Source organism: Leucoraja erinacea, chromosome 19 (assembly GCF_028641065.1).
Source record: "Leucoraja erinacea ecotype New England chromosome 19, Leri_hhj_1, whole genome shotgun sequence".
NCBI classification, from domain to species: Eukaryota; Metazoa; Chordata; class Chondrichthyes; order Rajiformes; family Rajidae; genus Leucoraja; species Leucoraja erinaceus.
In genome coordinates this window covers 22,995,334-23,008,426 of record NC_073395.1, presented here as the reverse complement: position 1 = coordinate 23,008,426, position 13,093 = coordinate 22,995,334, and the positions used below count along the sequence as shown (strand labels likewise).

Below are 13,093 nucleotides of genomic sequence, written 5' to 3'. Positions count from 1 at the left end.
AAAAAGATAGAAAGTAAGGTAATTACAAGAGGGAACTGAAGGTGGAAAAACAGCGGAAGTGAACAGCAGACTTTTGCCGTGGAGATTTAAATATCCAAAATATCGGGAATTATCGCGTTTGCTCGCTGAATTTCATCAAAAGTTAATAATGCCTTACTTTTGATGAAATTCAGCAAGCAAACGCGAGCAAAAGCAAACTCTATCTATTTGTGTTGCCACTTTCAGGGAGCAATGGACAGTATCCCCAAGATTCCACTGCACATCAATGCTGTTTTTACCCATAACAATACACTTACACCGTACATCTTTTGTTCTTACTTCATGACCCCTTTGTTTCTGATCCTACAAAAGCTTGAAGTAAAAATATTACACGTTACAATTTTTCTGTATGGGCAAAGTAGTTTTCCATGAACACAACCTCTTTGGAATTCTGATATAGAACATGATTTAATTTGCATTTTATTACTACCTAGAGATACTTGCTAAGTCTGCAAGCCTTTGTTCGGCCCTGGTGTTGCCTCTTCATGCAACTATCAAAGACTGATACCATTAAAACATACTGTTACATACTTCTTGAGATTAAATAACTATTAGACTTCTGTTAAGCTACATCTGTTGCAGTAGAAAGGTTTCCCAAAACTTGAAATGATTTGATACCTTCCCTCTTGCAGGATTGGACATGGTCAGAAGCATGAACCATAACATTATAAGTTTGTAATAAGAAGGAACTTTAGAAGCTGGTTTGAACCAGAGTTAGACACAAAATGCTGGAGTAACTCAGTGTCAGGCAGCATCTCGGGAGAAAATAGATTGGTGACGATTGGAACCCCTCTTTGACTACAGGAGGGTGACCTGCTGAGTTACTACAGTACTTTGTGTTATATTTATAGCAGCTTTTAACTTGTGTGCATGTGTGTAGTTATATGAATTATACATGTACCTCAAGATTAATTTCCTAGATTTCTCTAATTTCAAGCAACTCCTGCATTTTCCCCCACCCTAGTCGTCCTACCAGTTCCACTGTTCGTGAGCCTGTATTCCTGTCATTAGCACATCTTCCCCAGCCAACAATGGGCCATTGTAGACTCCACCCTTCCTGAGGTCACCTGTTGCTGGCCTTCTCTCACTTTTAGTCTGAAGAAAGGTTCCGACCCAAAATGTTACCTATTCATTTTCTCTAGAGATCCTGCCTGACCCACTGGGTTACTCCAGCATTGTGTGTCTCTCTCAAGACTTTGCCATATTAACAAAAAAAGACACAAGACAGCCAATGTCAGCCATTGTTGTATTTTCTCACAGATCAGGCACAGATTATCAATACATTTTAGAAGAAAGTGTTTGGTCTCTTGGTGGTGAAACGTGGCTTGTGCTGGCGACGCAGAATTCTGTGCGGGAGAGGGAACTTGATCTTGGAGTCCTGCAAAATAAATCAATGACCTGTAAGCAACATGGCTCAAGTCTGCACAATCCACTATATGTAGCTGTTAATAGGGAGAACTCTGACTCAGTACTGCCATCAGGCTACATTCATTAAAAAAAAAGAAATGTAGATGCTGACTTATATCAAAGAAAGACACAAAATGCTGGAGTAACTCAGTGGGTCAGGCTGCACCTCTGGAGAAAATGACTAGGCGATGTTTTGGGTCGGGACCCTTCCTTCAGAGTCCCGACTTAAAACATCACCTATCCAATTTCTCCAGAGGTGCTGCCTGACCACGAGTTACTCCCACATTTTGTGTCTATCTTATGACTCTGTATTGTTAGTAACATTGGACTTAAACCACACAAAATGGCAACAGAAACACAGTGACTTTTGTGTGCTGTCTCTATACAATCTACCATTTGTACAATCCTGTACTTAGGTATGATTGTGCCTGTGTAGAGTAAGATTTTTTACAGAACCATTTGCAAAAAGTAATGTCACTGTACCTGGGTACATGTGACAATAAAGTACCATTGAACCCATAAAATTATCATATTGTTTATAGACATAACTTAAGAAAATCAGTAACAAGACAATCTAAAAAACAAAATCCCGAATAGGACATCTGAACTAAAGCTATCACAGGTTGATTTAAAAGGGTTGACGAGGGGAGGTAGTTTAGAGACTTAGGGCTAAAGAAATCAAGGGATACGAGTGAAAAAGCAGGAACGGGGTACTGATTTTAGATGATCCGCCATGATCATATTGAATGGCGATGCTGGCTCTAAAGGGCCGAATGGCCTACTCCTGCACCTATTTTCCTATGTTTCTATCAAGCACAGTTGACAAGAATGGAGTAATTAAAGTCAGGAACGCACTCCGAGGTGGACAAGGCTAGAGTTGTAGGTTTGCAGGAAAGGGCCAAGGGGGCAAATTTGAATGCAAGGATATTTTAAAATGTAGGCACACTTTTCAGGAGCCCACAATGGCCAGAGGAAGAGGAAGTAGCTATGACATTTAAAAGGCACAAACAGGTACATATAATAGGTTCAATGGGATTCGAGTCTGGCCGGGGACTAGAATAATTTTGGTTAGCATGGACCAGTTGGGCAAAGGGTCTGCTTTGTGCTGTATGACTATTACATTTCAGCAGGCGCAGGAGCAATGTGTAAATGGTAAGTACTGATGTGGAGAGAAGTAAAATTCCCTTCATAGCAAAGTCAAAGTGGGGAGGCCAGCTCCAAGGATGTTGAAGGTATGCTGACAGAGGCACGGAAATGGGGATCAGTGGACGAGGGTTGTGAGATGTGCAGAACCTTTCCACTCATGGTAATGATAAATAGAATCATACACACTGAAACATGTCCTTTGCCCACACCGATCAACATATCCCATCTACTCTATTCCCACCTGCTTGCATTAGGCCCATATATCCCTCTAAACCATTCCCATCCATGTACCTGTCCATATGTCTTTTAAATGCTGCCATAGTACCTGTCTCAACTACCTCCTCCAGCTGGTCATTCAGCATACCCACCATCCTCCGTAGAAATAATTGCCCCTAAGGTTCATATTAAATCTTTCCCCTCTTATCTTAAACCCAATGTCTTCTGGTTCTTAATTTCCATACTCTAGGTAAAAGACCAGACATTCGCTCCATCCGTTCCCTTATGTTTATATACAGGTCTATGATGGCCCCTCAGCCTCTAAGGAATAACGTCCTAGCCTGCCCAGCCTCTCCCTATAGCTCAGGCCTTTGTCCTGGCAACATTCCCGTAAATCTTCTCTATTCTCTTTCCAGTTTAGCAGCATCATTCCTTTAGCAGGATAATGAAAACTGAACACAATAATCCTGACGTGGCCTCACTAACATCCTGTATAACTGCAACATAACATCCCAAATGATGAAGTTCGATGTACTGTAAAGCTTCTAGACCACCCCATCTACACGCGACACCACTTTCAAGGAACTATGTAACCGCACTCCGAGATTTCTCTGCTCTATAACACTGTGAATGTGCGGATGGAAGCTCATACAATTAAATTATAACAAGTTACATTATATAAGGGCATTTTCTCCAGAGATGCTGTCTGACCTGCCGAGTTGTGACTTGTGTCCAAGCTGTGTACTAATCCCACTTCCATGCTCTGATGCTGTACATTATGGCACAGCCAGGTTTCTGCCCTCACTACTCCTTCAAGCAGTGAGTTTCAAACACCAATCACATGCCGGGTGAAAACATTCTACTGTAACCCTGCCACTAGTTGTTCTCAATAGACAGTTATTAACACCAAGAGTTGCAGAAAGAGCTGTCATATGCCACCCCTCACACTCCTTTGTTCATAACAACAATTGTAGGCTGGTTGAAGGAGTGGAGTCGGTGAGTTTCTACCAAAGACAATGGTTGCAGATTCTCAAGTACTTCAATGGAGACACCACAGTGGTGACAGAGCTAGATGAACAAAATGATGGAATTAAATGTTTCTGATGGGCACCATAACCAGAAGTAAGAGGCAGCCAAGGACTGCCCTCAAGGCACGGATGGTGGGATATCCGGTACTCACGTGGAACTGCTTCACAGCAGGGCGGCGACACTTGCTGGATGGGATCTCCTCGACCTTCATGATCTGAATGGAGTGAGCACGAGCGCGGTGGCGAGCACCCATGTCACGGTCTGCAGAGAATGAGCAGAAGCAAACGTCAGAGTGCAAGCAAAACAACAGGACAAAGGGCGAGTGGGTTCCATGGCACAGCTAGCAGAGCAGATTCCTCACTGCATCAATGACCTGCAAATAGTCCTGACCCGAGGCACCATCGGTGATCGCACGCTCACCCAGGCACAGATGTGCGGATGGCAGGTCAATGGGCCACTCTAAAATGCCCCTCTGGGGGACTTGATGGGAATCCACTGGGAATATTAGTGCAGAGTGGGATTGGCCTGTGAACGGACATGGACACGATGGGCTGAAGTGGCCTTTTGTGTCATATGAAAAGATCAATATTAATGAGCAATATGCAAGAGACAACGAGCATTTCATTAATTAACCTACAAATCCGTTTGTCTGGAGTGTGGGAAGAAACTGAATCATCTGGAGAAAACCCACACAGCCCATGGGGAGAATGTACAAACCCCATACAGACAGCACCCGTAGTCAGGATCTAACCCAGGTCTCTGGTGCTGTGAGGCAGCAACTCTACTGCTGCGCAACCGTGGAAATTAAATCCAGTTGTCCAACCGTATTGGTTTTCAAACACACGTCAACTCCAGAGCAAGGACTACCATAGCGCATCAAGCTTATTGCTGCCTCGGTATATGACAGTAACAAACCAATACCAACAACAACTCTCTGCACACCAACCGTTGCAAGTCTTCAGTTTAGATTAAATCAAAAATATTACAAGTAATCAAGGCAACAACTTTCAATCACTAGAAAGTAAGAACCTATGAAGGATGCCTGACTGAACCAGCTCAGCCGCGCACCAATGACTGAATTGAAGTTTACTAAAAGGATTAATGTCTAAAGCTGTGACAATCCAAGATCCAACACTTTTTTTGAACACCATATGCAGATCATTTCCTACAGCTAGCCAGTAAGCAATGGCAGCACAGAAAATATGCAACTGATGTGTAAATTAGCCACTATTCTTGCCAATAAACTGTTCAATTTGCTTGTCCAATGACAATCACTTCATAAAATGTTAAATATAGCAATTGGACAACTGTGATTTCTTAAGACCTAGAAGTATTCAGTTTGTGTGGAGTTTGCACGTTCTCCCTGTGACCGGGTAAGTTTCCTCCCTGCTCTATTTTGCTCCCACATTTTAGACCATTGTAAATTGATCCAAGGATATAGGCGAGCAGCAGAAACTGGGGGGCGTTGAAGAGAACGCGGGTTGAATTTAAAAACCGGGATTATCGTAGGATTGGTGTAAAGTGGGCAGGTTGACGCATATTATGGATTGCTGGGGCCACAGGGCCTGTTTCCACGCTGCATCGTTCCGTGACTCAACCCATGACAAATGTAGTTTCTGTAGCCAATGTGCAGCAATTTCCCCAAAAAGGAAGGCACACTATTCAGAGGTGTGAGATGTCACCCTAAATTTGGAATTTTCAAACCGTGAGAAAAGACCCCCAGAGTTGTGAAGACTGCCACATTTGAGATTAGATTTCTGCACTTGTAAAAAATCACAAATTGTGAAAGCTTCTTTTGCCCGAGATCGAGAAGTCTCATGGCAACAGAGAAACGTTGAAACCAATCAATACATTTAAGGCATTAGATTCACCCAAAATTTTAGACACTTTTAAGGGAAGCTGATCATATACAATTCCTACATCAGTTGAATGCACATGTCCGTTTTAATTTTCAAAAGATTGAATCACAATTCATAAAAGTTAGGCCCCCTGGGTATCACCTTTGAGGAACTTATCCCAAATAACATGTGCAGCACAATATGGAGTTGAATAAAATTATAACAACCGGATATGTATTATGGACAAAATGATACAAGGACAGGTACACGGCTAGGAAAAGTTAAGAGTATGAGCGACTTCTGTGGGAAAAGTCACAAAGCCCACACAATTATTTCCATGGGATCTCAAGCCATTCTGATCTGTACTCTTAAATGCGCCTAGAGGACCACTCCCCTTAGTTTTATCACAGAGAGAAGAGCTGAAAGGTAATCCACTCTGCACTAGGTTTGTGGCAACAACCCAGTGACTATACAAAGTAGGATCTTCTATTTTGTTACAGAGAGCACCGTTTATAGTTCCTTTAATACTATTTACTAGTGTAGTTATTTCCAATTAAAATGATTTAACAGGTGAATACTCAGCTGGCAAAACTTTAAGGATTCCTACAGCATGACAAGACCTACAGCCCTCCAAATGTGCCCACAGTAATGTTGCTTAATTATCCCCCATTTCCATCAATAACCTCCACGTTTTACCACTCACTCTCACACGTGCACGTTAATCGAATTTGTCAATGGAGCCTCATCTTTGTAATGTTGGATAAGACCCACACGTCACAGAGAGGATGTGCAAACGACAGGAGACGGGTTGAAACCAGGGTCATTGGAGCGCTTAGGCAACAACACTACTAGCTGTTCCTCTGCGTCACCCCACATTTTAACATGTGTTCTGAAAACCAGGCTACTTACAGCACAGGGTGACAGCACCAGCAGTGGTCAGGTCTCTGTACTCCCTGTACATATTGTGAGTCCCACTACGAGAGTCATAACGCAGCCAAATCCCAAAGTTCTTCACCTTTTCCGGTGACTTCTCAAAAACCTACAAGAATGAAACAAAGTTATTAGTTTTTAACAAAATACAACTTGTCTCAGAAATCATTTACCAGTAAAAAGTTACAATTCTTCAGATGTTAGAAATATTATGTAATTTAGAATATTTATCCGTAGCGTTGATATTTTTACGCTGATACGGCCAGTTAAAATACTTTCTGGAAACAGGGCCATACATAAAAACAGAGGCTGGAAACGTTCAGCAGGTCAGGCGGTACCTGTGTAAAATAAATGGTGCTAACATTTCAAGTTCAAGACCTTTTATCGGGAGTGGAGAAGTGAGAAAATAAGTTTATTGCAAGTTGTACAGTCATTAGTCGAGGATACCAAGAGAACCTCTGTGATAAGGCAAGGCCAGGCTTGCCACGGTAATCACTTGTGGATGAAGACACTTGGTTGGTAGGTGAAGGAGTCAATTGGAGAAAATGATATGTAAAAGCTGTGAAATGCGCATTAGGCAGTGTTAGGGGAAAATGTGCAGCATATACGACATCGTGATTTCACATAAAAAGGACACAAAGTGCTGAAGTAACTCAGCTGGTCAGGCAGCATCTCTACAGGACATGGATAGGTGACGATTTGGGCCGGGTTCCTTCCTCAGACTGCCCTAAACACAAAGTTTAAGGAACATTCAGAGGTACATGAATAGGATAGGTTTAGAGGGATGTGGACCAAACATAGGTCACACCATTTGACTATCCTCAGGACCAGTTTCTCCTCGTGATTTCACATGCTGTGTTCGGGCCCATCTCTTACTTACTGAAAATAAAAAGTAAAAAAACAAATAAAGCACATTTTTTTCAATTATGCCATTCTCAAGGCATGGAACATCTAGAGATGAAGCTAGTTTTGGAAATTAGGACATTTAGTAAATTTTTAAAAAAAATCACTCAAATCTGTTGCCAAGATTAATGTTAAATATAAAGAGTAGTGTAGAACAAATGACAAAGTGCTGAAAACCTGGACGTGGATACACTGTGCAAAAGCATGCTCATAGCTTGAGCTGCAGGATATTTCGAAATGACCCAAATCAACATCCTTTCCGCTCGAGAGAACATTAAGTAAAAATTTATTAGAGTCAGCATTATGTTTTCAACTCAAATCACACTTCCAAATGACATCAGTTCTAAATGGCTGATGATTGTGTCCCTAGATCACAAAACGTCACCTGCCACAGAATGTCCCCCCACCCCCCCTCCCAAACATGTGGCATTGAGAAATTATGAAGTACCTTCAATTTCACTGCTGGAAACATGATAAAAAGTCTCAAAAAGGCGACGAGGTACAAAGTATAAAGTGATTACATGGTGAAATGGAACGACTTCTGGGTTTGTGTGCAAAACCATAACTAAACATTACTCAGTGATCTGATGTTTCGATGCCTATCCCTTTAGTGAATGAGTGACTGGGGTACATAAAGATATCAGGGGGGGGGGACAAAGATCCCAAATGGAATGGACTTTATGGGATCAGCTATTATCTTTAACAGGGAAGCTGATTCCTGGGATCAGGTCATATACCCATTATTTACCCATTTCCCCCCACAGATGTTGTCTGACCCGTTGAGTTCCTCCAGCATTTTGTTTTGCTCAGGATCTCAGCAGCTGCAGTTCCTTGTGTCTCTGTTGTACCTATTTATGTAAAAGGATTTGCTTACCTGCTTCAGTGCCACTTTGTGGCTCTCATACCCTCCTGCAACCATTGCCACTTTGCTCCAGTAAAGATGCAGTGCAAGGGATGCAAGGCTGCAACAATCCAGTGGTATGGAGACACAAAGAACTGCAGATGCTGTGGTCTTGAGGAAAGCACAAGGTGCTGGAGTAACGCAGCGGGTCAGGCAGCACCTCTGCAGTGAATAGACAGATGATGTTTGAAGTCTGAAGAAGTGGCCTGGTCCAAAACGTTGCCTAACCATTTGGTCCACAGATATGGGGTAACCCACTGAGTTACTCTAGTACTGAATAATACCATGTTACATGGGGAAAAGACAATGCAGCAGTATGATAGTACATCTGTAAACATTTACCTGGCCACAGTAGACAATTTCACCAGCAGATTTCTTCAGCTTCTTCATCAGTGAAATGAAGTACCAGAATCGAGACTTGGCAACAATATGATTTGGAGCAAAGATTCGCATCCGGTAGAGAGCAGGGTTGGGCTCTTTAGGTGAGGGCAGGCGTCGCCCTATCACCTTGTATTCCTTGAGCTAAAGTGCACATGATACGTTATTGTCACACGATTACCACTTATCCCAAAAACAAACCATATAGTGCCTTAAAATTCACTGTATGAAACCAAAAGTTCAGGCGCGACACGGTACCATTCATTTTTGCACACTAGTAAAGGTCATCAAATGGAAAAATAATGACCTTTGTGTTTGTGTGCTGAACAAGATCCATAAAAGGGAAATGAGGGACTGAGGTTGGGAATTGTTTCCCTTTTACCCCCCACTTCCACCACTCCCTCCAGCCTAACATTTCACTCTTCTCTCCCCGACTCTTTTCTCCCCTTGCCACCCATTTTCAAACCTCCTTGCCTATATACACCCATCACTTGCCCATCTTTGCCACATCCCCAGCTCTTTTCCAGATTTATCCCACCTCCACTGGTCTGAAGAAAGGCCCCGACCCGAAATGTCACGTACATTCTCTCTATAGATGCTATCTGACTCTATATTCCTCCAGCACTGGTGTTTCACTCAAGATTCCAGCATCAGCAGTTGATTGCATCTTGATTAAACCAGGTTTTTAATTTTAGTTCTGGGTGACAGATGCTTCAACTCTGCAGTTAATTGCTGTACTGACTTAGCAATTTATTGTATTGTTTCCACAGCCATGTGGCCCTTTTTTCTGTGAACTGTACACCTCAATGTTTCACACACTGAGCCAAAACGGCTAAGTACTTATCTGGAGTAGGGGAATTGTGGAGTAGAAGGAAATGTAGATGCTGGCATAAAAAACACAAATGTGACTCAGCAGAGTAACTCAGCAGGTCAAGCAACACCACTGGAGAAGTTGGATAGGCAATGTTTCACATCAAGACTGTTCCCGACCTGAAACACCACTTATCCTTTTCCAGAAACGCTGCCTGACCTGCTGAATTACCCCAGCACATTGTGCTGCTTTTGATTTTCCTTCAGGAAATGAAAAACCAGAAGGAATAGGTTTAAAGTGAGAGTGGTTAGTTTTATTGGAACCTGAGGGGCAATTTTTTTCCATTCAAGAGGGTAGTGGACACTTGACTGGGAACAATTTGAGGGATATGGGCCAAACGTAGGCAAATGAGAATACAAAAAAAGGACAGTGCAGAAGTAACTCAGCGAGTCGGACATCTCTGAAGGATAGGTCACATTTTGGGGCAAGATTAGATGGGGCATCTCGCTCGGAATGGCCCATCTTTATGCTAAAATTTCTGTGCAGAGTTCGGCCATCAAGTCTACTCCACCATTCAATCATGGCTGATTTATCTTTCCCTCTCAACCCCATTCTCCTGCCTTCTGTGTCTGGCTCTAGAAACACGGAGTTGGTCAGCGCCCCGTGGGATCTCACACTGTGCACGATCAGCCTCGTGGGATCTCGCTGTGCACCACAGCGGTCTGCCGACAAAATCCACGGAATGACTGAAGCGGCGGCGGCGGATGGGGGTGAGTGGAAGGCTGGCCAGAGGCTGGGCCTTCTCCGCGGGCTGCAGGCGAGGCGGCCACATGTTAGCGGGGCCTCCGCCGGCCGGCCGCCCCTCCCTCAAAGTTCTTCAGGCCCGCGTTAGGGCCTTGTCCCCGTCCTAAACCGCGCTAATGCCGGGACCGCGGCCTCCTCCCGAACCTGACGCCGCCACGGCCGCCGCCGCCGCCATTCCACCCACCATGCCCGACGCCTTCATTGTCGCTTCTCCGCCGCCTGTCGCCCGAAAGAGGAAGTTGTATCGCCGCCGACTCCACTCACAACCCTCTCCGCCGGATATGACGCCAGCGGAGCGGCGCTCCTGTGCCACACGCCTGCCCATTGGCTGACACCTCCTACCCCTTCCTAAGCGTTAAGTGAGCAAAGGAGATTTGCAGAGTTTGGGAGATTAACCGTAACATTTCCATGATTATTATCAACTGGTTTAAAATGTCCCAAATTGCAGAGTAATCGCGTATTCCTTCTACAAACACACGCACGGCGTGATTACGTCATGGCCACGCTTGGTCTGAGCCAATGGGGTGCGAGCTCTCATCGGGCCGCTGGAGAGAGAAGGAGTTGGTTATTGTTGCAAAGAAGCGCCGCCGTATTTTTGTTTCCACGTCTGGGATATGAGATGTGTACGTTATAATAATTAAAGCACAGAGAATAAATATGAATAAATGCAGGCGTCTCCCCGCATCGTTCTTCAACTGACGGGAGCAGGGATTCATTTCCGGAGGTCGTGACCCGGCCACTCGGTACCTTCCGGTGGAGCCGAATCCCCACGCGACGCGAGGCGCCCGGGAATGAGGGAAGGTAGAGACACGGCCCCGGGGGGAGAGGGAGGGGGAGAGGTAGAGACACGGCCCCGGGGGGAGGGGGGGAGAGGGGGAGAGAGAGGGTGGTGAGGGAAGGAAAAGGGGGGAGGATCTTTGGTGGGGGGGTGAAGGAGAGAGGGGGGGGGGAAGGAGGAGAGGGGGGGGGGGGGGGGGGGGAGAGAGGGGGGGGGGAAGGAGAGAGAGGGGGAGGGGAAGGAGAGAGGAGAGGGGGAAGGTGGTGGTCAAAGATCCTATAGGAGGGAGGTGGGGTGAAGGAGGAGAGGGGGGGAGAGGGAGAGGGGGGGAGGGGAGGGGAGGAGAGAGGAGGGAGAGGGGGAAGGAGAGGGAGAGGGAGGGAGGTCGGCCCCCGCGACCGACCTCCCGGCCCCGGGGAGAGAGAAGGGGGGAGGGCCCCGGAGGGAGGGAGCGCCTCTACTTGGCCTTGACCCGGGCGATCTGGGGTGCTACTCCTCACCCCCCCCCATTTTCCTTCAGTCAACCAGCTAACATCTTACAACTAATTCACATATTTGACCCCATTATCTCGCAGCCCTCCACAACCAAACCACCCACTCTCCGTTTCATCAACCAACCCAACTGCTACCCCCAGCAAACCCTCCCTTGCTTCAATCAATCATCATACCTCCTTTGTTCAAGAAGGAACTGCAGATGCTGGAAGATCGAAGGTACACAAAAATGCTGGAGAAACTCAGCGGGTGCAGCAGCATCTATGGAGCGAAGGAAATAGGCCACGTATCGGGCGAAGGGTTTCGGCCCGAAACGTCGCCTATTTCCTTCGCTCCATAGATGCTGCTGCACTCGCTGAGTTTCTCCAGCATTTTTGTGTACCGTCATACCTCCTTTGTTATATTGGGGGGGGGGGGGGGGAGAGAGAAAGGAGGGGTCCATGAGGATGGGGTGTCCACAGATGTTGCCTGCCCAACTGAGTTACTCCACCACCTTGTGTCTTATTTTTGTAAACCTACATCTGCAGTTCCTTGTATCAAACATGTCAAGTATGTGCCCAAAACATGTATGTTATCTCCCAACTTCCTCTAAACTGAAGGAAAATGGACGGGGAATGTTTCTTTTCCCGGTTGTCCCCTCTTGCTATATGTTTAATTGAGTAAATAACAAAGAAATAGTTGACTCAGGATTTCCAGTTGTTGTATCGGCCAAAACAGCAACAGTAGCAGCAGCATCCTGATCTAGTAAAGCCAGAGACACTGAAGATGATTGCTGATGGTGACAGAACTGTTCTTGTGTGTGGACACACTGCTCAATAATGTGGAGGGATTAGTGTCACTCAGTTTGTTTCTCATGAATTTAACGCTGCAGTGGGTGAATGTGTGATGTGTTTTGTTGCTGCCATTTGGCAGATGCGTATAGGTTGTAAATGGGAAGATAGCAAGCCCACTGTCAAGAATAGTAACCGGCACAATGGATGAACAAGCTCTTCTAGGGTTGAGCCCAAATGCAGATCCAAGTTTCAGACAGCGGGTAAGTCAAGTAATCTGAATTGCCGAATGATCAGTAAACTGTTTTGTACGAATGAACTTATTATTAAATCCGATGAAGGGTCCTGACCCGAAAGTTCGTCCATCCATTCCCTCCACAGACGTTGCCTGACCCGCTGAGTTCCTCCAGCTTTTTGTGTTTTGCACAAGGTTCCACCAGCAGTCTCTTGTGTGTCCATGTGGGGCTTAAAAATAAATACGGTAAATGTTAGAATGTTCCTGTTGATATTCATTGGTCATAAGATCATGTGATAGGAGCAGAATTAGGCCATTTTGCTCATAGTCTACTCTGCCATTCAACCATGGGTGATCTATCTCTCCCTCCTACCCCATTATCCTGTCTTCTCATAACCTCAGACACATGTACAAAT

General features: G+C 45.1%; 2 protein-coding genes and 1 non-coding gene across 4 annotated transcripts in view; 1 reads left to right on the top strand and 2 right to left on the bottom strand.

Moving 5' to 3' along the window:
• Window positions 1-1,271: 1,271 nt before the first annotated feature.
• Window positions 1,272-10,741, bottom strand: rpl18a (ribosomal protein L18a). The gene is made up of 5 exons (XM_055650658.1): window positions 10,587-10,741; window positions 8,752-8,931; window positions 6,585-6,714; window positions 3,989-4,098; window positions 1,272-1,417 (listed from the first exon to the last, which is right to left on the bottom strand). Exons 1-5 carry the CDS (start codon window positions 10,725-10,727, stop codon window positions 1,325-1,327), a joined length of 654 nt encoding a protein of 217 aa, XP_055506633.1. The 5' UTR covers window positions 10,728-10,741; the 3' UTR covers window positions 1,272-1,324.
• Window positions 8,988-9,113, bottom strand: LOC129706585 (small nucleolar RNA SNORA68). The gene has a single exon (XR_008725079.1). It is a non-coding gene; the product is annotated as a small nucleolar RNA SNORA68 (small nucleolar RNA).
• Window positions 10,742-11,052: 311 nt separating the features above from the next.
• Window positions 11,053-13,093, top strand: part of xpot (exportin, tRNA (nuclear export receptor for tRNAs)) — a 38,024-nt gene continuing 35,983 nt past the window's right edge. Inside the window, exons 1-2 of one of the 2 annotated variants that reach the window (XM_055650653.1) lie at window positions 11,053-11,203; window positions 12,585-12,705. In XM_055650653.1, coding sequence (XP_055506628.1) covers window positions 12,646-12,705 — 60 coding nt within the window. In that variant the 5' untranslated portion in view covers window positions 11,053-11,203; window positions 12,585-12,645. The remainder of the gene's footprint in view (window positions 11,204-12,584; window positions 12,706-13,093) is intronic. The other variant, XM_055650654.1, reaches the window with a different exon arrangement.

Excerpts from the sequence above, each read along its gene's own strand:
- rpl18a (XM_055650658.1), bottom strand. The coding sequence starts at position 10,727 with ATGGGCAGGCGTGTGGCACAGGAGCGCCGCTCCGCTGGCGTCATATCC. Across the intron at positions 8,932-10,586 it reads CAATGAAGGCGTCGGGCATG|CTCAAGGAATACAAGGTGAT; the intron begins GTGGGTGGAATG and ends TGTGCACTTTAG. Across the intron at positions 4,099-6,584 it reads TGGTGCTGTCACCCTGTGCT|ACCGTGACATGGGTGCTCGC; the intron begins GTAAGTAGCCTG and ends CATTCTCTGCAG.